At 34.9% G+C, this 24,439-nt stretch overlaps 1 protein-coding gene across 4 annotated transcripts in view; it reads left to right on the plus strand.

Moving 5' to 3' along the window:
- LOC145284835 (xylulose kinase-like) overlaps positions 1-24,439 on the plus strand; it is a 225,628-nt gene that overhangs the window by 132,780 nt on the left and 68,409 nt on the right. For all 4 annotated transcript variants that reach the window (XM_080133812.1, XM_080133813.1, XM_080133811.1 and 1 more), the window contains 4 exons: positions 911-980; positions 5,031-5,111; positions 9,504-9,590; positions 22,402-22,494. In XM_080133812.1, the coding sequence (XP_079989938.1) occupies positions 911-980; positions 5,031-5,111; positions 9,504-9,590; positions 22,402-22,494 (331 nt within the window). The remainder of the gene's footprint in view (positions 1-910; positions 981-5,030; positions 5,112-9,503; positions 9,591-22,401; positions 22,495-24,439) is intronic.

Raw genomic sequence — 24,439 nt, forward strand, 5'->3', positions numbered from 1 at the left:
TTGGTATCCAATTTCCTTGTATCTATTTATCTTCCTTTCCACGGGAGAAAGACCAGGAAAGTGGGATTTGAAAAGCCAGCATCCTAGAGGAAGAGCACTCTGGCCTACAAAAATGCTTTGGCAGCCTCATCAGCATTCTCCAGTAAAATATATATAAAATATCTCTTTTGTGAATTTATGCTTTTCAACTCATTCTTTTGTTTGTGGTTATTTCTCTTTCACATTAAAGTATTACCTAAAAAAATGTTTCCCTAAAAAATTTCCCCTCAAAATCTTCTTCCAAACTAGAACCCTAAAAAGGAACCACTAAACACTATAATTCCTTCTAGTAACTATATGAACTTCCATATGAACTTGTTGTCAGGTTGCCATGAAAGTTTGATTGAATTTTGGTTGCAAAGCCTGGTGCTGCCAGATCAGTTTGTCTGAAGATACTGGCTTCCTGACCTAAAATGCATCAAACATTGATGTCATTGTTTTTTTTTTCCTTTACCGTTTCCAAACTCAATCATGTTCTGCAAAGCCAAAAACAAAAACAACCATTTTCCTCTACAGAACAACTAAACCAAACACCATGAATAAATATTTAAAACTATAAAGAACTTGAGGCATAAAACCTTTTTTCCAAAATTACTGACTTCAGCGTTAAATAATATAAAAAGGGTTGATATATGCTGTAAAACAAAACAACCAATATAGTCTGTGTGTATCTGTGGCAGCATTCACCCGGTGTGAGTTGAGATGGTTCCTAACGAATTCACCACATCTTGTACCACCGTGGCCTATCCATATCGGTCGGCAGTCGAGTCCTCTGCATGAGTGAGTCTGCAGAGATTTCCAGGAACTTTTCATTCTTTTTATATCCATAAAAGATTACATCTTTTTAAGTTTACATATTCTTTTTTTGCAGAACTTCTGGTGGTGTTCATTCGCAACCCGATGGGACAACTATCACGGCCCCGACTTTGATGTGGATCAAGGTAAGTTATGTTCTCTATACATCCTCAGTTTTGAGCACACCTATCCCCCCTTCCTCTGACTGATATATTCTCTCTCTATTTGGCAACTGGTTCAATATACTTGTGAAATTTCTTAGTTTAGATGGACACACGTGCGCGTGCACACACACACACACATATGCCAAAGAGAAATATAATTTTCCTTTATGTAATAAAAAAGACAAATACACACATACTTATACTTATATAATACTGTTGTTGGCAGAATACTACCAAGTATTGATTCCTTTCTATTAAGGCAAAAAGAAAGTCCGCAGCAACAAATTTGCTTAAAACCAGCTTAAATTATCGCCCCGAAATCAGTTTAAAATATCCACCAACAGACAACAAAGCATCTCTAATCGTAATTGTTGTTGTTCCAGGTTATACAATGTAAAATTTAGTCCATATAGCACGACTTTCTCTTAGTGATCGTCAGGAGCTCATTAATCTCTGCCTTTTTGGTTTATCCAATCAAGAAATCGGCCGCAGATTGAAATGTGATGAGAAAACGGTACGAAAGACTGTGCAAAAGCACCAAAACACCAGCAGTGTTTGTGATGCCCCTAAATCTGGTCATACTAGCGTTACTTCTAACAGGGAAGACAATACTATCAAAATCAGCAGCTTAAGAAACAGATTTGAAACGGCTCCCCACATCCAACAACAGTGCAATTTTGTTCAAAAGTGCTCTCTTTCTACTGCCAAGAACAGATTAAAGGAATTTAATTTGCGAGGATATGTTGCAATGCACAAGCCAATGATTTCTGTAAAGAACAGAAAGCGCCGTCTGGACTTCGTCAGAGGCTATGAAGATCATGACGCTTCATATTGGGCAAAAGTGCTTTTTAGCGACGAAAGCAAGTTCAATAGGCTAGGTAGTGATGATAAGCAGTACATTCGTCGGAGGAAAGACAAAGAATTTAAACGTAAGTGCTCAGTTTCAATGCTGCAAGGTGGTGGAGGTTCAGTTTTAGTGTGGGGCATTATTAGTACCAATAGTCCAGGGCCTATAGTTCGCTTGCAAGGTCGAATTAATTCGACTAAGTACATTAATATGTTAACTGAGCATTTTCTACCCTACTTTGGTCAGAATTTGGGTGATAATTCCGTCTTCATGCAGGATAATGCTCCCATTCACACAGCTAGTAATGTCAAGAGGTTCCTGGAAGAGCATGATATTCCATGTTTGGATTGGCCTGCACAATCTCCACACCTCAATCCTATCGAAAATGTATGGTATTACATCAAGCAACAGCTACGCAATGGTAAAATTTAAAATTTGGAAGAACTTTGGATAAAAATTAAAGAAAAGTGGGATGCCTTTTCCCTGGAGTATTGCTTCTGTCTAATTCAAGGAATTCCCAAAAGATTTGCAGGCTGTCAAATTGCAGAAAGGCTATGCTACTAAATATTAACTAGTTCATTGTATTCCTGTAGTATTTGTGTTGCATTAATGTCCTAAAGTTACATTTAAATAACAATTTTCCATTATGTGGACTTTCTTTTTGCCTCCTCAAGTTGTAGTCATTTTTTTAAATTGACGTGAACACTACAATATTTCAATTAAAAGTCAAATATGAACAGATAAAATTATAGAAAAATAAAAGGCCAATCAAATGAGGTATAATTTGTTTAAACAGTTACATTAAATTTAGCTTTAATTTAGAGTTTTTGAAAAAATTACAAGTGCAGACTTTCTTTTTGCCGCCAGTGTATCTATCTATATATATATATATATATATATATATATATATATATATATATATATATATATATATAGTATGTTTATTTATACACACATTATTGGATACATATGTGCATACATTTTTTTTTTCTAGTATCTTTTTTTCAGAGAGAATTCATCACTAGGCCAAAAGTTCCTTTTCAAGACCAAATTCAAAACTATATTATATACAAATTTTTTTTATCTAATTTTGCTAAAGAGAAAAGGAACTACAACGAATCACTGTAAATAAAAAAGAGGTGGAAAGTAGGGGAAATGATGAGGGAAAGAGGAGCTCTTCCCTTACTTCACTCTTCTTTTCCATGTCCTTAAATTCTTTCTGATGATGTAGTCTCTCTGAAAAGATACACTACAGAAATATGTATGCACATATATAGCCAATAATGTTTGTATAAATAAACATACTATATATACATATACAACATTCATCGAGCACTTTTTGATAAACACAAGAGTTTCAGTAGATTTACATCTAGGAAACTAAAAAAATATACAATCATTATATATATATATATATATATATATATATATATATATATATATGACAAAAGTCTATATTCCAAATTTCAAGATGTTGTCCATCTTACCCTTTAGTCTTATAAGTATGCTGAAATGTTCAATTCTTGACAGCACCTGTCTTGTAGGACATAATCATCATCAGTAATTATTATGTCAATTTTAAATTTATTCCACCCTTAATTCAGCATTCATTTGTATATGCTCTGTAGTTGAAATATAATTGAATAAGTATATTTTCCCATAAACAAATATATATATAATATATATATATTTGTTTATGAGAAAATACACTTATTCAATTATATTGAATAATTACTGAATTCATATATATTGAATAATTACTTGAATTATATTACTTTTTCTTTTCCATTTTCTTTTTTCCATTTTTTTGGTGGCATCGAGGCGTTCCGGGTCGCCTGAGGAAGTCTCATTGACTGAAACAGATGGTTATTTGTAGCAACTATATGTTTACTCTTAAATAACTAATAATATATACAACATTATTTTTAAAATATAATTATCCACTGACACGTGTTTCATCATCTATGTCTCATCAGGGTGGCTTAATCTAGCGAGATTCGAAATCGGGACCCCACAGTAATGAGCCTAAACCCCTTACCACTGACCCATCTCACACGACTGTCTGGATATATCACGATTTACTTAGATGTTGTTTGTTTTGGTTTTAACGATATGTTTTTTGAATGAATTCAATTATTTACGAAAGTGCATTTTTACCTAAATGGGAGTTGGGAATAATTTTCCCTTTTAACCAATTTGGTACCCGCTAAAACCAAAACAAACAACATCTAAGTAAATTGCAATATATCCAGGCAGTCGTACGAGATGGGTCAGTGGTAAGGGATTTAGGCTCATTACCGTGGGGTCCCGATTTTGAATCTCGCTAGATTAAGCCACTCTGATGAGTCGTAGACGACGAAACACGTGTCAGTGGATAATTATATTTTTAAAATAATATATATACCGCTCCCCATGTGGGGGTACCAAATTGGTTAAGGGGAAAATTATTCCCAACTCGCATTTAGGTAAAAATGCACTTTCGTAAATAATTGAATTCATTAAAAAAACATATTGCTAAAACCAAAACAAACAACATCTATATATATATACAACTGTATACATGTTTGTGTGCTTGCATGTACGCCTATAACTTCTCAGCTGAGCAGCTATAAAGTTGAAATTTGGTTTATGGAGGTATCACTATTAGCTCACAATATGATACCAGTCAAGACGTTAGCAGTGATCAGGGTGAAGTTCAAACAGAGCATGCGGTGTACTCTGACCAGTTCTATTCAAATTGCAAGAACTGACGCCAGAAAATTCAATCAGAGCTCATCAAAACAAGGGTTCATTTATTTAGACTGTGGTAAAAATCAATGATTGTTACTTTTTCTTTGTTATCATTAGGACTATGACAAGAGTATATTCTTATCATTGTTTTGACTCTCGAGTATATATCCGACACGGTTAGACACAGTTACTCAATGAAGAACCACATAACTCTATCTAAAAACATATAAGATATTAACTGATACATACTCGAGAGTCAAAATAATGAAAAGAATATTCTCTTATGATAGCCCTAGTTATCATTATTTTGTATACATTTTTTGTAAGCAAATTTCAATATGATCATTATAAATGTTACAATAGGCAGAAGAAACCTTACAAGGTTCATTGCCTCTTATAATTATAATAAAAAAAAATTCCTTTTATAAACTTGTATTTCTTTCTTATTTTTGTAGGCATTGGATGTCATTTTGGATAAATTAAAAGATGATGGATTTGATTTCTCAAAAGTTGCAGCCATTTCTGGATCTGGCCAGGTAAAAAAGAGGACTTTATCAGTGTTATTTTCTTAATGGAGACTAAAGTTGCTGTCCACATTTCGTTGGTCATTTATTTATATCTTATGAATCATATAGTCCCATTGCTAGCATTAGTCCTCCTCCCCCGGACTCGATATCTTTCTAGTCAAAATTGTTTCTAGAAAGAAATCGGATGCTTATGTAAGGGAGCACATAAAGATTGTCAACAGTTAATGATTTTTATGATTCAAATTTACATACCAAGGTTATCAGTTCATGTCATTAACCACATAACCCTTTTGTCGTCAATTTTTGCAAATATTCTTGAAGTTAAAGATGCTTTCTATGAGCAGTTGCAGTCTGCCTTGAACCAGATGTTACCCTCTGATAGCCTGGTCATTCTTGGCGACTTCAACGCCTCCTGGCACAGCTGTATTGAGCCTTTTGGTATTAGGAGCATGAATAAAAATGGTTAACAGCTCCTTGAACTGTGCACAATTTACAACCTCTGCATTTATAATAGCTTTTTCAAAACCAAACCTCAACACAAGGTCTCCTAGTGACACTCTTGCTCAAGGCGCTGGCACCAACTGAACCTGATTCCCATATGGCGTTTGCAGCTGAGGAACGTTCTCTTCACATGCTCCTACCACTGCATCAATTGTGACATTGACCACACCTTGGTGTGTAGCAAGATTCGGATTTAACCCAAGAAGGTTCACTGAACCAGGACTCTAGGCAAACCAAAAATCAATACGTCTAAAATCAAAGATCTCTACAGGGTGGAGTTGCTTACCAAGGGACTGATTGAGGCTCTAGAGACCAGACCCCCCCCCACACACACACAAGGGAATGCTGAGTGGAGATGGAAGTGGATCTGCAATGTGATTCACACCATCTCCTTCTCAGTCTTCGATAGTAAGCAGAGCAGAACCCATCATTGGTTCGACACACAGTTGCTGGAAGAAAAGTGTATAGTCCTACTAAACCACAAGAAACAGCCAAAATGTCCACACTGCAAACCCACAATGTTTTTGCTATACTTTTCTTTTAAACATATTTATGGGTACAACCGTTTTTCCGCGAGTATTTTTTACGCTCCTATAATAAAAAATAAAAAAATCAACGTTTTTTCTTTTATCTTTTTTTTTATGGACCCCCTCCCTTTTTTCTTAATTTTTCTGCACTTATTTTACCTTTTCGGCAAGTATTTATATATATATTTGAAAAAGGATAGTGTAAAACCTGAATCTTACTTGAAACTACTATTAAAAAATAGTGCGGTACAATAAGGGCATAAGAAAACTTTTCAAAAAGAAAAATATTTCAAAAATATTTAGTTTATGCTTGCAAAAAAACTCCCAAAAAAACGTAAAAAAAAAAAAAAAAAAAAAAGTAAATGTTTGAAAATAAAGAAGGAACAAAACGTAAATGTTTGGAAAAATAAAACTTAAATATGTTTGAAAAAAAAAACAAAAAAAAAACGTTTAAAATTAAAATATAACAAAAACATTTATTTTTATTTCAAGGGCGCCATTATATGCATTTTGTGCTTCCGTAACTGGGTGGACAGACAGTAACGCCACCTATAGTCAAACGGAGGAAACAGGCTCTCTCTTTCTTCACGATTACCCGTCTTATTCGATTTTGAAACAATTAATTTAAAAACAAGTCGAATCTACATTTTTGACAGACAATAACAACATAATTCTATTTATGACGTCTTATTCGATTTTGGAACGGTTAATTTGAAAATAGGTTGAATCTAAATATTTGACAGTCACCGACATCAAATAATCGTCAATTACTTTTCAACTTTGGTGAATCGGACGATCTCATTTCTTTTTTTAATGAATGTAGAAGCTGACAATAATGTACAAACGAAGGTACTACCACATATTTTACAGATATTATATATAGTAAAATGTTGGATTCTATCAGATAGAGTACATTAAATTGTGTAACTAATTAAACGATGCATTTTCAGCGTAACTTCATTGGGTTATGTTGTAATATTTACTATATAGTTTTTCTCTAGAAATTTATTATATAAAAGTACTAATAATAACTGTGTACTGTTTATATAATAAGGAATACATTATGTCAATCATATCCCATAGCGTTAAGCTTCATATTTTCCCATTTTATTTATTTGTTTGCTTTGTTTTACAGCAAATAAGCCGTTTTTTGGTTATCTATTGCTGAGTCAGTTTTCATTTGGAGGATGTTATTTTTTTTCTCTCTTTTTGTAGGTATAAGTGTGTCAGAAGTTTATGTAGTTATGTTTTTATGGAAAATGTAAATCAAAACGAAGTTTTTGCGGCAATTCTACAGAATTGGAACGAGATTTTCGGAAATCGTAAAACTAAATTTCACATGAAATCTCACATGAAAACAATTGTATCTACGTATTTCTCGTGTTTTTAAGATGATTATATCCAAAAATTACGAAAATTGATAAGGTAGAACATCTTTTTATTGAAAAATAATAAAAAATAGAATTTGACGAAAACTATTGTAAAAACACAGGAGAGTTCAACATGGAGGCAATTTTCTGTTTGAATTAAACAAAGATGGCGGGAATTTTTTCACGATTATTGTTGTTGTTTTTTTAATAATTCAGTAATATTCAGATAATTTCGACTGCATAATTTGGAAGCTACCATTGTAACTTATTAGAATTGACTAAAAAAATCAGTTGAAACCATTGTTTTTTTTAATATGAAAACTCCATTTATCGACTACAAAATCTCGTCTCAATAATGTAGAAGCACCATTTTTGCCTGTGTAAAGGACATATGTGTATGTAAGAGCTGTGAATTAGATATTAGGTTTGCATCATATGAAAGTTTAATTATGCATGACCGTCTTCAAAGTGATAGATTTATGTTAATGTTTATATATCGATATTGAAAATATAAATATATAAAGTTAAATTTTGTTTAATAAGTCTATCCTCCAAAGAAAGGCTAGAATTTTGTCTGTGTTAGTATTTTTTTTTTTACAATCTCTATTTTAAAAATCATCGGATCAAATGGCGTGTATGTAAGTACGAATAAGCGTGATTTGCAAAATAATAAAAAAAAAAAAAAGAAAGAAATCGATTAATTAATTGCTGATTTAGCTGAAACAGTTGATTAAAAAGAAAAATGTAATGAATAAATTTAAGTTTCAAAATCCTATTTATTTTTATTGTCGGAAAGACTCAAGGAAACGTTTGCTGAGTTTTCTTCAATATTTTATTTAGAAGGACTTAGAAACGAGTTATTTACTTCTTAACTTTCTTATTAAAATGAGTGATGCGCACGGAGAGAGAACATTCCATTTATATTGTTTCTACATTATTGATAGTATCTTATTCACACGGTTTCCACAGAGACTTTTTTTCTCTCAGCTTGAAAAATGTGACGTCATTCATCATTGTTTGACTTCTGTTTTGTCTATCGTTTAAGTTGTGTCGCCCCCTACCGCAACTTTACATTACCCACCTTTCATTCAATCTTTGGAACAATTCTGTTTTACAAATCTGTGTTATCATGCACTCAGTGTGACCCTTGACAAAATTTATACTAGCTAACTTAATTGACACCAACGTAGGGCTCGTAATATGTAACAGAAATAATTTAATTTAGAAAAGGCAGTTTTAGAAGTGATTTATAATAAATTTACACACTGCAGCAAGGTTTAAACATGAAGTCAGTTAATGTAGGAATAAAACCCAGCTCCACTGAGGAAGTACTCTGGAAGGGAACAAAAACAGCTGTGAATGGACTCATCTGCATTCTTCCGCAATAAACCTTCTCGCTCCAGATGGAGGAGTAATGTCTAGAAGGATATCCCATCTTGACAAAGAAGGACTTGATGTTTCAGCACATAGATTACCAGTCTTATAACAAATTGGTTCAGTTGTTGTTGTTGTTGTTAATAATAATAATAATAATAATAATAATAATAATAATAATAATAATAATAATAATCTAGGGTGACTTGTTGTCACTCAGCTTCCAGGGAAGACCACAGATTGTTCTCAAGGAGAAATCCTTTATGACCTGTGTGAAAGCTCCTTGTGAGCCAATAATAATAAATTTAAGTGTTAAAATCATATTTAAAAATATAATTTATTAAAAATAAAAATGCAGACTAAAAATTAAATTAAAAAGATTCCTGAGTAACGCCGGATAGATACAACTAGCATAGAATAAAATATGATGTCTTTATTCACAATTTTCATTTCAAGATCATTATTTTATTTTTGAATACTTTGTGATTGTGTTCAAATAACCTATCTTTATTAATCTTTGTTCTATGATTTAGATAAGGATCAACTTTTAAAATGGATGTTTATTTGTCTGTGAATTTTGTACCAGTACCAACTCAGACGTTTTTCTTTTTTTTAAATTTCATTTTAAGCAACATGGAAGTGTTTATTGGAAGAAAGGAGCAGAGGCCATCTTGAAAAATGTGAAACCAGAGAAACCACTTCACCAACAATTGCAGGTTAATCCCGTTTTGTTTTGATAAAACTATACAAACTGAAGGGGAAAAACTCTTCAAACAAAACAAATTGGAGAGAATACATGATTACATTTTATTCACTTGCTATTGTTATTTATTTGCTTTCGAGGGGAACGCTGGAAGTATTGATAGGTAAACTTGAAAATTGCCTTAGTATAGAAGGGTTTCCCTTACATTGATTAAGGACAAATTAACTTAAGTGTAACGTCAGAACAGACACTACACTGTGATCCTAAACAATATATTCACTTACTATTATTAATTGATTTAATTTCGGCTGTAAATTATTAATTCTCTTTCTAAAACAATTGCTAGTGCTACCAGATCAGACTGTCTGAAAATACCAGTTTCCTGATCTAAAATGCGCTGAACATAGATGTTATTGTTAATTTTCCTTTTCTTTTGTAAAAATCAATCATGTTCTGTAAAGACCACAAGAAAAACAATTTTCTCTCCAAAAAAAAAAAAAAAAAAAAACAAACACTATGAATAAATATTTAAAGATATAAAGAACTTTATGCATAAAAACTTTTACCAAAAATGATTGGATTCGGCATAAAATAACCCAAAAATGGTTGTTCTCCAGTAAAACAAAACAGCCAAACATCCATATTTCTCTCTCTCTCTCTCTCTCTCTCTCTCTCTCTCTCTCTCTCTCTCTCTTCACTGGTACTAGCAGATCAGGTTGTTTACAGATATCTGCTTCCTGACCTAAAATGCACCAAGCATAGCTGTTATTGTTTTTTTTCTTTTCCCTTTGCAAAACTCAATCATGTTCGGTAAAGCCAAAAACAAAAATAATACAATTTTCCTCTACTAAACAACAAAACAAAACGCTTCTTTAAGTATAAAAAACTCTTACCAAAATGACTGGAATTAGCATTAAATAACCCAAAAATGATTGATAAATTGAAACAACCAACCAAACCAATCTAAAACAATTATTGCAAGCCTGTCTCTGCTCTATCGTTATTTTTATGACAAGTGCTCGTCTGAGCTTCAATCTATGTCTCCCTCCCCATTGCCAAACTTTCACAAAAAAATCACTCAATTAGCTACAACCACCATCAACAATTTCCCCCACTCTCTATCTGTGCTTAAATCTAAATGGAAATTCCATGAACAAAGCTTCTTTCTTAGAAGTGTTCACCTGTAGAACTGTTTCATTGGCCTGCTTCCCGGCTGACTACAATATGGTCGTCTTCAAGTTCAATGTAAACAACTTTTTGTTGAGTCCCCCCTCTCCACTAAATAATCCATTTCTACTCCATTTCTACTACTAACTATTAATACGCTGTTGTCTCAGTCACTACCGTATGGTCATTAAATTAACCTTTCTCCTCGAGTGGCCTTCGGCTTTGATAAATGGTGACTCACATGTAAAAAAATAAAACCAAGAATATATTCGTTAAAGGTTGTTTTTCTTTTGTATTCTGTTTAAAGTAATTTTAGTTTCGAAGAAAAGTGTTCAAATTAAAAAAAAAATGATTATTCATTGAAAAAAAAAAACACCGGAGCAAGATATAAATAAAGTTTAGATGAACAAATACAAACATTTCACCGTTCCCCTTGGCTGAACATAAAAAAGAGGTTAAGAAACACGTGATACATACTGAAAGCACAAAGAAAAGACTAAGAAATAACTCCTGCACAAAGAACACAATTGGCCCAGCAGAGGTTTAGTATTATAAAATAAATAAATAAATAAAGTTGAATCTGTTTATGACTAAAATCAATTGGTCCACAAACATTTTTTTTTAAATTACAAAATTTTTTCATCATAATTATGTGCAGAACAATATATTTAGGAAAACAACACATTTTGACTATCAAATTAAAAATCAAAATTAAAGAAGCTGAACTTTTTTTTTTTTTTACATAGGCATCACCACTTATCAAGGCCCAGAGGCCATTTGAGGATAAGGGTTAAAGAGTGTACAGTAGTCAATTGAACAATATAGTAACCGTTAGTAATGCAAATTCGGTAAATTTGTTAACTCAAGTGGAACGGCTCATCAAGAATTTGTTTACATTGGACTTGAAGACGACCATATTATAGTCAGCTGGAAAGCAGGCAAACGGAAGACAGTTCCACAGGTGTGCAGTTCTGAGAAAGAAACTTTGTTCATGGAATCTACATTTAGGTTTAGGCACAGATAAAGAGTGGGGGAAATTATTGATAGTGTTTTCAGCTAGACGAGTGTTTCTTGTGAAAGTTTGGCAAGGGAGGGACCATAGACTGGAGTTCAGACGAGCACTTGCCATGAAAATAACGATAAAGCAAAGACAGGCTCGGAACAGCTCTTCTGTTCTACAGGTGTGCAGTTCTAAGAAAGAAACTTTGTTCATGGAATCTACGTTTAGGTTTAGGCACAGATAAAGAGTGGGGTAAATTATTGATAGTGTTTTCAGATAGACGAGTGTTTCTCGTGAAAGTTTGGCGAGGGGGGATCATAGATCGGGGCTCAGACGAGTACCTGCCATGAAAATAACGATAAAGCAGAGACAGACTCACAACATTTCTTCTGTGAGAAAGACGTTGCAGGGAAGAGAAAAGGGCATCCCCTACTAGGCTACAAAGTCTATTTTGAACTCTATCAAGGCAGGAAAAGGAAAAAAGGAATTAGAAATTGACAAAACTTTTTTGACTTAATCAGATTACTATCCTCATCTTAATTGTTATGTACATGCTCACCTAAACGTTTAATCTCTTCTTTAAAATAAAAAGTAAAATGGGTATTTTAACCTTTCAATTTATTTATAATAACAATTTAATTCTTTTAAAAACAAATAATCTCTTTCTTATTTTAATGATAATTTTCATTTAGATGTTTTTTAAATAAATGAAATGAATGTCGCTTTTAAGTTTACAATAATAATGATAGAATTTTAATTATGGTGTCTTATTCGATTTTAAAACAATTAATTTTAAAATAGGTTGGATCTAAATTTTTGACAGACAATAATGACAAAATTCATTTTATGACTTCTTATTCAATTTTGGAACAATTAATTTAAAAAAAATATGCATCTAATTTTTTGACAGACAATAATAATAAGAGAATTCTATTTATAGCATCTTATTCGATTTTGAAAAATGTTGCACCTAATTTTTTGCTGCAATTAGTTCAATGGATAATCTTTTTTTAATTTGAACACTTTTCTTTAAAACTAAAATTACTTTAAACAGAATACAAAAGAAAAAAGCCATTAATGAATATATTCTTTTTTTTTTACATGGGAGTCACCATTTATAAAAGGCCGAAGCAACTCGAGGATAAAGGTTAATTTAATGAGTGTATGGTAGTCACTGAGACAACAGCGTATTAATAGTGGTGGTAAAAGGCTAAAAAAGGATTATTTAGGGGGGGGGGGTCAACAAAAACTTGTTTACATTGGATGTGAAACTGGAATAGGGCCGACCACTTCCCTAGATGAGTTCATAATTAATGGATACTCCAATTTAACAGCTAAATCTGACTCCCAAGATCGCCATGGGCATGGAATATGTGCCTACATTAAGGATGGCTTCCCATGTGGCAGGGATATCTCTAGAGAAGATCCTAATTTACCCTATATGTGCTTCAGGGTTGCACTTGCTAACACCACTGCATTTATATTTGCCCTCTATAGGCCCCACAACAGCGGAGTTACTATCTTTAAGAGCATATCTGAGAAAATAGACCACATACTGTCTTCACATCCCTCGGCTAACATCCACATCTGTGGTGACTTCAACGTCCATAACGTGGAATGGCTGACCCATTCAAATAAGACAGATGATGAGGGGAGGTTTTGTCATGATTTTGCCATTGCTTATGACCTCACTCAGATTGTTCGCGAACCCACCCGTGTGCCCGATACACCCAATCAATATGCAAGCCTCTTAGACCTTTTTCTCTCAACTTCCCCTGAGCTATGTTCATGTACCGTTCATTCTCCTCTATGATCCTCCGACCACTCCGTTGTATCAGTTAAGATAAAAACGAAATGTAAGAAGCCATCAGACGTACCCCTCCACCGTACTGTATACCGATACTCTATGGCTGACTGGGATAGCTTCCGTACATTCATATCTGATTTACCTCTGCACTCCATGTTTAAAAAAGGAAGTGTCCTCTATAGTATCAGATCTGACCGAATGGTTAATTGTAGGCATAGACCAATTCATACCATCTAAAAAATTTCAACAAAAACCTAACAGCCAGCCATGGTTCTCCCCAGAATGTGCTGCTGCTATCGCGCACAGAAATCACTTTTTCCATAGCTACCAACGTAATAGATGTACTGAGACTAAAGCTGCTTTCAGAACTGCCAGCAACCACTGTAAAAGAGTAATAAAAAATGCAAGAGAGCTATATGCCCAGTCTGTTAAATCCAAGGTAGCTGATCAGCGGCTTGGTTCCCACCAGTTTTGGCAAATAACAAATAGGATCCTGAACAGAAGTGTGCGTTCTATCCCAACCATTATCAATGGACCAGAGGTTATCTCGTCAGCGTCAGACAAGGCCAAACTATTTGCAAAGAACTTTGCAGCTAATTTTACCCTATGCGACGAAGGCCATCAACTCCCCATATTTCCTCCTATAACACAGAACAAGCTAGGTAACATACGAATATCCGTGCATGAGGTCGCCAAGCTAATAAAAAACCTAGATTCCAGTAAAGCAACTGGCCCTGATGGCATCCCAATTATAGTGTTAAAAAAGCTTCAACCAGAACTTGCTCCCATACTTACGAAACTATTTAAGTGTTGCCTTAAGGAGAAGTGCTTTCCGACCCCCTGGAAGACCTCATCAGTTTGCCCTGTATTTAAGAATTCAGGTGATAAGTCATCTCCCTCTCAGTACAGACCAATAAGTCTTCTCTGTGTTATGAGTAAGTTGCTGGAATCAATATTAAATAGAGAAATAGTCAACCACCTCAGCAGGAATAACCTTCTTAGTGACACACAATATGGTTTCCGCTCTGCAAGATCTACCGCAGATGTGCTGACGGTTATATCCCACAGGATTAGTGAATCTCTTGACAAAGGCTTCCTTTCTAGGGCAATTGCTCTTGACATATCAAAGGCCTTTGACAAAGTATGGCATAAGGGTCTACTTCACAAGATTTCCAGCTACGGTATAACTGGAAATGTTTTCTCAATCATTAAATCATTTCTCTCCGATAGGCTCATAAGAGTAGTGGTAGATGGACAAAAATCGGAGGCCTGCAATATAAATGCTGGAGTCCCTCAGGGGTCAATACTGGGCCCAACTCTCTTCCTGATCTACATCAATGACCTCCCTAAACACATACTTAAATCATTCGTTGACATCTATGCTGATGACACGACCATCTACGGCAACACATCAAAGGCTGTAAATGACGAAGTTCTCTCGGATTCTCTCTCCTCTGATCTCAAGCGCGTGGTTCAGTGGGGGAAGATGTGGCTAGTTACCTTTAATGCATCCAAAACCAAACTCCTATCCTTACATCATCAACGCTCAGATCCCCAGCTGGCATCAATTGTGATGGATGGCTCTCGTCTGGGTGAGGCCCCGTGTTTTGACAAGCGTCTGGGTTTGACCTTTACTCCTGATCTGAAATGGAACACGTACATCAAGTCTGTGTCCAAGGTCGCTGGAAAGATGGTGGGATCCTTCTACCGCTCCAGAAGATATCTCACTACTGATGCAATTCTCTATCTATATAAAAGCCAAGTACGGCCAAGGATGGAATACTGTTGCCATATCTGGGCTGGAGCTGCCAAAAACAGCCTATCATGCCTTGACAGAGTACAAAATAGACTTCATGGTTTAGTGGGGGATGCCCTTTTCTCTACCCTGCAACCCCTCTCCCACAGAAGAGACGTTGCGAGCCTATCCTTGTTTTATCGTTATTTTCATGGCAGGTGCTCGTCTGAACTCCAATCCCTGGTCCCCCCTCGCCAATCTTTCACGAAAAACACCCGTCTAGCTGAATCCACTGTGAAAAATTTTCCCCACTCTATATCTGTGCCTAAATCAAAACGCGGATTTCATGAGCAAAGCTTCTTTCTTAGAACTGCATGCCTGTGGAACTCTGTTCCGTCTGCCTGCTTCCCTCCGGACTACAACTTGGATGTCTTCAAGTCTAATGTTAACAAATTCCTGATGAACCGCCCCCCTAATTAAACACTTCATAAAATCTCCTCACTAACGTAATGTACTTGCAATAACCCTTATCTCTGAGTGGCTTCCGGGCCTTGATAAGTGGTGATCACTGTGTAAAAAAAAAAAAAAAAAAAAAATTTGAAGACAACCATATTGTCGTCAGTTTGAAAGCAGGCCGGCAGAAGAATTCTACAGTTGGACAGTTTTAGGAAAGAAACTTTGTTCATTGAATTTGTATTTAGATTTAGGCACAGATAGAGAATGGGGGAAATTGTTGATAGTGGTTGTAGCTAGACAAGTGTTTTTTTATGAAAGTTTGGTAAGAATGAATCATAGACAGATTTAACCGCTGACCTTCAAGTGCATATTTTCTAACTTAGGAATTTGGATGTTTATTTTATATGCTGGCATGCATTGGACGGCTTTTAGAAATTGACTTCCAAAGTTAATCTATCTCTGAACAGGTCTTTATTTGTAACATAGCGCGGACGGCTATATGCAAATGCATACAAAATGACATCAGCGGTAAAAAAAAAAAGGACTGTAAAAAGGAGAAAGAGGTTGGTTGGTTGGTGGTTTTTGTTTTACGGCATATCAACCCTTTTCAGGTTATTTAATGCTGAATACAGTGATTTTGAAGAAAATTTTAATAGAATATATTTGTTGTTTTCAAGTCGGTTTCTATTTAACCCATAGTTGTGACCCTAACAGGTACTACCATTCCAGGTCAGAGTGGACCTGGGAGCAATAGCAATTAAAGGGTGGCTCCACACTCCCTAAAGCCCGCAAGCTGGAGCCTCACCACCGGGTATAGTTTAAGGTCATATCCAGGAGCAAGGAGAAAAAGGATGATCATGAGAGAGATGTGGAGCACAGAATGAGAGAACATCGAGATCACATTAGAGACATAAATAGCATTCAAGATCATATAAGCGGCATGGAGAACATTCGAGATTACGTGGGTGACGCCACGGGCGTAACAATGCGGAAATAAATGTTGTTGTTGTTACAAAGAAAAAGCGAGTTGAAGTTCTTTTCTATTTTTTGTCTTCTTTGCGATTGCGGCCACATGTAGGTTTGGACAACGTTACATATTTAACCATCTTTCTTTCAAGTTCATTCTTATCATTGAACCATTTATTTAATCCATAGAGGTATATTATTCTCATTCCATCAGTCAGAATCGTTAATTTATGTTTTTTTTTAGTTATTATTTTTAATGTTGGAGGATGAGTCTCCTTGCTGCTTTGGCTGCTTGGAGACTGAGTAGAAAGTATCAATCAAGAATCCATTTTTGATACTCTGCCTGACAAATGCGAGGCCAGTAACTGACCAGTACCTGTCAAACTGAGGTACACTGCCTGGATATTACCTAAGAGATCCATCCTCCCAAACCTTGCCACCCTGCTTTCGGGTAAGGTAAATTTATTGCTTGTTACCTGAAGTGCTCCTACCGAGGAATGCTGATGGTGATGCTCAGGCAATTTTTGCTTGGCTAAAGTGCCCCTCCTTTAGGGGCTCTGGTTTGAACAGCCCATATTCTGACCTTGTGTCACTTCTTGCTGTGGTGGGTAGCAAGTAAATATCTATTATGGGTCATTTACAGGCCATTTAGAAAAGCTGTCCACTACAATGAGGTAGTACTGTCCATCAAGTGGTCCCACATAGTCCATGTTTATCCATAACCATGACTTTGGGTGATGGCTAAATTGAATTGGTGACACTTCAGCAGCTAGTGCCCATTCTCTGCGTGTTTTCACCTTTTCTTCAATATTCTTGTCCATGTTTTTCCAGTACATTTATGAACGCATTAAACTTTTCTATTCTTGTGGCGCCAGGGTGTCCTGTATGAAAATCCTTAAAAATTTTTTTTTGGAAGGTCGCTGGGACAACTCCTCTCTCCCTATATAATAATACCCGGTCGCATGTTAAGAAAACCTCTGCTACTTGTTCATCAGTCTACAGTTTTTCCTTGGTTTCTCTTATAAAATTGTCGCTTCAGCTTCTTTCTTTATATCATCTAGAGTAATGGGAAGTTCTCTCACAGTGTTGGATCGAACTATAATCTCTCTCTGATCGTAGTGATGTGTTCACTGAGTCTTCAAGTGGTTCACCATTTCTTGGTATTGACCGAGATAGCCCGTCTGCATGTCTTAACTTCTTTGACGGAACAAACTCCATATCAAAGTCGTAATTTAGTAGGATTGTTCCATCTTTGGAGCCTGTTTGTCATATGTGTAGGCAACCTTTTATCGAGTTAAAGATAGAGATCAGCAGTTTGTGGTCCCATTGAAGTTTGAAATGCTGTTCATGGAGAAATCTGTGAAATCTTGTTACTGCAAAAATGATGCTTAAGGATTCTTTCGCTATCTGGGAATAATTCCTTTCCGCAAGTAGTAGGGTTTTCGGCTTATGTGCTATTGGTTTCGTAGAACCGTCGGGCATTTTATGCAAAATACACGCACCAATTCCATATACGCTCGCGTCACTTGCAATGATAATGTCTAAATCTGGGTCTAAGAAATCCTAAACAGAAAAAGCGCGACTTTACGGAGAAGATATACCAAGTTAATATTCACAAAGAGAAAAAAAGTTACGTACATGTGGTTTTAACAGAAAAAATGTTCACTTTTCCACAGAGAACAAAAGACAATTGAGAATTTATTTTAACTCTCTTGAGAAGAAAAAAAAATACAAAGAATTTTGAGTTCAGAAGAATTTTGAATAATAAAACGAATTGAAATCCCTTTTCATAGCAAAAATCGAGTCAAATATTCATGGTGTTGTCCTAAATTTTCATAATGGAGTGAATGCGGTTTCGATCCTTCATAGAGTTCATATACTTTTTTTTTCTCGTTGTTTTGCCAAGAAAATGAAAATCATGCAGACTATCGACAGAGAAATTTTTAGGTCACAGTAATAAAATTTTTTTTTCAAACATATACTATAAAACGAAAATGACTTCTTGCAAAAGGAGACATTAAGCAAAAGTCGGTCAGCTAGTTTCTTTTTTTCTTTTTTTTTTTTGTGTTTAAAACCAAAAATGTTCACTTTCAACGAATGAATAAAGGCTTTTGGATAAAGAAAAAAATTCTAGGGCAATAAAAATGTCTTATTTCAATTTTGAAAACTTTACATGACTTGCACAAACCAAAAGTTAGGAATGAATTAGGTCAGTTCTTTAGCAATAGACAGCGTTGTAGATTTTCTTCTACTTACGGCTTTTTGAAAAATAAACTTTTCCAAGGTGAGGTCGTTTTTTGTCATTGACAAAACTTTGTGGAGCCAATCTTTGCTTTTTCAAAGAAGGTAGAAAAATAAGAGTTTGTTGAACAGAAATTGGTCGTCTATCCAAAGGAGATCCTTGTGGGTCCTTTTTCGAATCCATATGTTGCCAATGTTGTGGTCCTATTTAGGGGGTCACAATATTAAGGTGAAAGAGCCCTGGTGTTTACTGCGAGTGGTTAAACTACACATGTCCTCTCTGTATTTATTTGTTTCCCCACAAAAACAAAATGTGACACAATGTGGGAGAAAACCATGTGGTTTTTAATGTGGGAGAAAACCACTCTGCAAAAATGGATATGTGTTTATTCGTTTCCCTCTCCATTGACTAAAAATAATTTAACTTGGGTGCAGCGTCAGAGCAAACATCACAACCCGGCCACCATACCGACCAGGGAGAGAACTGTGTGTGTTCTCTGCTGAAAGGTAGAAATGTCTGGCTTACATAGTGCCAGACGAATCCATACTACCCTGGCTATAGGGGTATTAACTACCTAGAACAGTTAGTAATGACAGAAATTGTTTCATCGTACTGTACTGGCTACAAACTCTTGCAATCACACATAGTGACAGTTTTAACGTGAAAGAAGGAGTTAGGGTTAGAGTTAGCTTTAACGTTAAAGAAGGAGTGCATTAGAGTTCTGTATTGAGCCCATTGCTTTTCATCTATGTTCTAGAAGCATTATCCAGGGTGGTCCAGTGAAAATGTCGTATGCTGATATTTTATTACTAGTTTGTGAAACATTGCAATGTATACTTATTAAGTTAAGTTCTTGAAAGAATGCTGTAGAAAGTATAAGTCTAAAAGTGAATGTTATTGAAATCAAAATGATCCTCAGTGGTTATAGTATTGGAAAGTCTTCAGGAAGAGAAAATGGTGTGGGATGCAATTCAATTTTTTAGGACACTTGTAAGCATTTGTTGGTACTTGTTTACTTTAATGAAGACATTAAAAAATGAAAATATTGAGAAAAAAATTATATTTTATTTACTTGTTATGGAATAAAGTTTTCATACAAAAAAAAAATCACTTAATTGGATCAAGTAGCTTCTTTTTTTTTTACAGAGGTAAAACCAAATTTTAATGAAATGGATCATGTCATGACCATCGTGCTTATTTCGCAAAAGGGAAGGGGGTGCCGTTCAATGAAAAAAAGGGATTAACAAAGGACAAAATGTAAAAAGGATTAAAAAAAGAAAACAGGAACTCTGTAAAATAAGTAAAAAAAACTAAAATATTTATCTAGTTATTTTTTCTACCCATGTTTCAAAATAATCTCGTCAAATTTTGACAAACTTTAAGCGCCCCCCTCCTCATCCGCGAAATAAACAAGATGGCCGCAACACGATTGATCTCATTAAAGTTTGATTTTCCTCTCTAAAAAAAAAAAAGCTACTTAGTCAAATTAACTGTTTTTTTTTCTATGATAACTTTATTCCATGACGAGTACATAGAATATAATTTTCTTTCAATATTTTTATTTTTTAATGTCTTGATTAAACTAAACAAGTACCCATTTGGTATACAAGAAGTGCAGAAATTTTTGAACTGCATGATTAGATTCAAATCCATTTGGATTAATCTCAATTTCATTGTCACTTAAAGACACCTGTTTCCCATGATCGTCTTAGTTGCAACCTCCCATCTTCATTGTATTACCGTCTTTGATTTAATCTTCATGGCTGGTATCAGATCGGGCTTCTTGAAGATACCCAACTTCCTAACTTAAAAATACACCAATCATTGATATTATTGTTTTTATTTTCCTTTCCGTTTGCAAAACTCAGTCATGCTGTGCAAAGCCCAAAATGAAAACAACAATTTTCCTCTTCAAAACAACCAAAACCAAACACCGGAATCAGCATTAAATAACTTAAAAAAAGTTGATATGCTGTAAAGCAAAACAATCAAACCAAACACCATGAATAAATAATTGAAGATATTGTAACGTATAGTCATTGCATCTTCTTAAACTGTGTCATTACATTTTAATATTTGGACTCAACACATTGTGCTTGAGACAGTGACAAGGAAACCAAATAAAAAGGAAGAAATTTGACTCAGCTTTTTCAGTTGAAATGAAATGCATTTATCCATGGTTTTTCCAAAAATAACGCTTTGCCTTTTGTTTTAAAAGTCTCTTAGTTTATCTCGTCTGCCATGTAGTTTACAAAGCCCTCAACATGGCTTAAAAGTCTCTCGACACCACCAACAGGGCCACGCATCCATCTCACCGGGCTGCATTTTTCTTTCTCGTCACTCACCACAGGGTGCATTTTTCTCTCTCTTTTCTTTTCCCTTCTCTTCGTCTGTTGTCACACTGACTAGGTTATTTGCATATGTGTCATGTGGCTGCTGCTGCTACGAGTGCGTCAGTGGCTTTGTTACATTAGAAACAACTTGTAGCATAGAAGCTTTTTACCAAAATGACTGGATTTGGCATTAAATAACCCGGAAAGTATTGATATACTGCAAAAGAAGACAACCAAACCAATCATGGCTGGTATTTGTATTGGAATTAATTAATGACTATTAATGATTTTGAATATTTAAAATATTAATTTCCACAAACAATCACCGGCCGATTACTTATATCATACATTCTTAAAACTTTGACTTATTATTTCACTTCTCTATGTAGCCATCCTGAATGAAACCCCACATAGTGATTTGCCTTATTTATGATGTAAGATAGTCCATTTTTGTTTAGCATGCAGTACATTCGTGTAATGTGCTCAGTGTGAAAAGAATTTGCTAATACTTTCCATATAGAAAATAAGTTATTGGTACGATTAAAACCTGGGCCTCATAGTTACAATCTGAGGTTGATTTAACTGAATAACATAAACACAAGCAGCTGAAAGGCCAAGCTGTTGAGGTAAGCATAATTTGCATATGAAAATTTTATTAAGGAGAGATTGTAAAAAAAAATTACAGTAGAACCCCGGGATACGGTGGCCCTAGGATACGGGTTTTTTCCAGGTTACGATGTAGAATAGGATGCTTTCCGACACTTGGTTACGTTATTTGCTCCATCTTACGGTGTTATTTATAATGTTATTTGATTATAAACGTGTGTATTATATATTGTACTGTATTTTGTTACTAATTTTTAATGCTGTATCGCGGGGTTCAACTGTACTAAAAAAGCATTACTGTGTGTCAAAGAGGTCGGCCATTGATTATTGGCTATTTGCTGCTCATGACAGTGTCAGTTATGGCAATTGCAGCATCTCTATTTTAATTTTTTTAAATGTTTCATCGTCTAAATCCAATTTCAATCACCTAGTCCGAGTAACTTTGAGTAAAAATTGTATGTCGTTTATTTAGGTTTAATTTATTTATTCGTTTTTGTTATAATTCTTCTCAGGATTGCTTCAGTCTTACTAATAGTCCAGTTTGGATGGATGCAAGTACAACTGAACAATGTCAACAACTCGAGTCTGCAATCGGAGGAGCTGCGGTGAGTAATATCATTCTTTATTCTGTTTCTGAATCTTTGAGAAGAGGATCAATTATTTATATTATTTGGACTACTATTCTGATATGAAGTGCTATTCTCACAACGTTTTGGCCGATGTAATCTCTGCCCATTTTCATCTGTATCTTGTTGAACCCAGAAATCTTTCTGTCAAATTCATAAATCTATACATAACTTCGAACTCTTTATTCAATCTATGGGAGAGAATGTTCTTGTTCCATCAGCCATGACTAGATATAATTTTTTAGTAATTCACAATTGTATCACTCGCACTAAGGATTAAACCTTTAACCTCCAGAAGAGTGTCACTTAGAACTACAGTTTACTTAGTACTTTATACGTTACGCCATGAGTCCTTGCAGATAATTCTAATATGAATTTTGGAAGCCTTAAATTTATAGAAATAACACTCCAATGAGAAGAGTAGTCCAAATAATTCAAATCATTTTTTATTTACATTTTTATTTTCTGCTGTAATTGAAACTGGAATTGTTGAAGTAAAAAGATGAAAGATAGTATAGAAAAAAGTTTAACTCAACTAGCAGAGTTGTCTAAATATATCATAGTTAGTTACGGCTATGTACAGAATGCTCGATGTCTCTATTGTCCCCTTAGCGAGGCATGCTCTGATGTGGACTTGAGGGATGCCTCGGGCACTGCCCAGTGATGGATCTCAAGATGGAGTAAAATACTATGATGATGACTGCTAAAAAGACTCAAGAAAAAACAACTGAAATGTTCTGTGTCTATGGACTAGTTCATTAATTTGCAGATAAAAAGGGGTCACAGTGAAAAAGAAAAGCAAATTTCATTATTTGCTACATTTACTCTTCATTAAAACAAAAAAAATGACAAAGAGAGACTAGCAATTAATTTGTTAAAATCCTTGCATTTTTTTTTTCTTTCACGATTTTTTAAAAGATAAAAATGATGGATTTTAACAAATCCGGTATTGCTTCCCACTCATTTTCCTTGGATCAATTAAAATATGCAGCTGATCAAGAAGTTTTGGTTTAGTTTATGGATTGTGGTAAGAAATAGCTTGTTTCATTTAATCCTGTTAAGACTCAGCTTCAATCGTAGGCGTGTCTCTTTTCTTCCTGAGATTCTTATCGATGGTTTTACACTTGATAAGAAACCGACTCTAAAACTTCTTGATCTTTCTTTCTCATCAAATCTTTTTTGGAGTTCATTTTTTTTTAATTGCATTTTCATCCCAAACAAGGCACAATGCTACTTTGAAGTAGGGACTACTATCTAGGACATAAATTGCAGGGATACTTTATAGGGATACTATATACTTGAGCAGCAAGATGTCTGTTTACATTACACTTGAACTTCTGCATGTCAGTGCAGTCAGAGAAGCAGAGACCTGGAAGGAAATTCCAAAGTCGAGCAGTTCTGCGGAAGGAACTATTAAATTAGAAGGCTTTCTGCCATCTGAGGATCTCTACTGTGTAGAAGTGGGATTTTGTTGCTTGTTGGGTTTGTCGGGGTATTTACGTCGAAGAGGCACAAGGTTCGTAAGAGCATCTACCATTAAAATATTTATAAAACAGGCAGAGGGATGCAATAGTTCATCAATGGGACAGAGATTGAAGCCTAGTTGACAGTTTGGGACCTATTAGGTTGGCGACTCTCTTTTGAACTCCGTCCAGCAGTGAGAGACTAGTTGCAGATGCATCAGCCCAAATGTGACAACAATACTCCATACATGGGCGAATGGTGGCCTTGTAGAGGTACAGGATACTTTCAGGTGTAAGTAACTTTCTAGTATGGTAGAGAGAGCCCACCTTCCTCACAACAACCACAGTAATGCCCTCTATGTATCTGTTTCAACTCATGTTCCCTGTGAATGTTAAGCCAAGAAGTTTGAACAAAGTACTTTTTGGTAATGTATCTTTAGCCATAGCTATTGGTAGTTGAG

Source organism: Euprymna scolopes, chromosome 9, assembly GCF_053919585.1.
Source record: "Euprymna scolopes isolate OS-2025 chromosome 9, ASM5391958v1, whole genome shotgun sequence".
NCBI lineage: Eukaryota > Metazoa > Mollusca > Cephalopoda > Sepiida > Sepiolidae > Euprymna > Euprymna scolopes.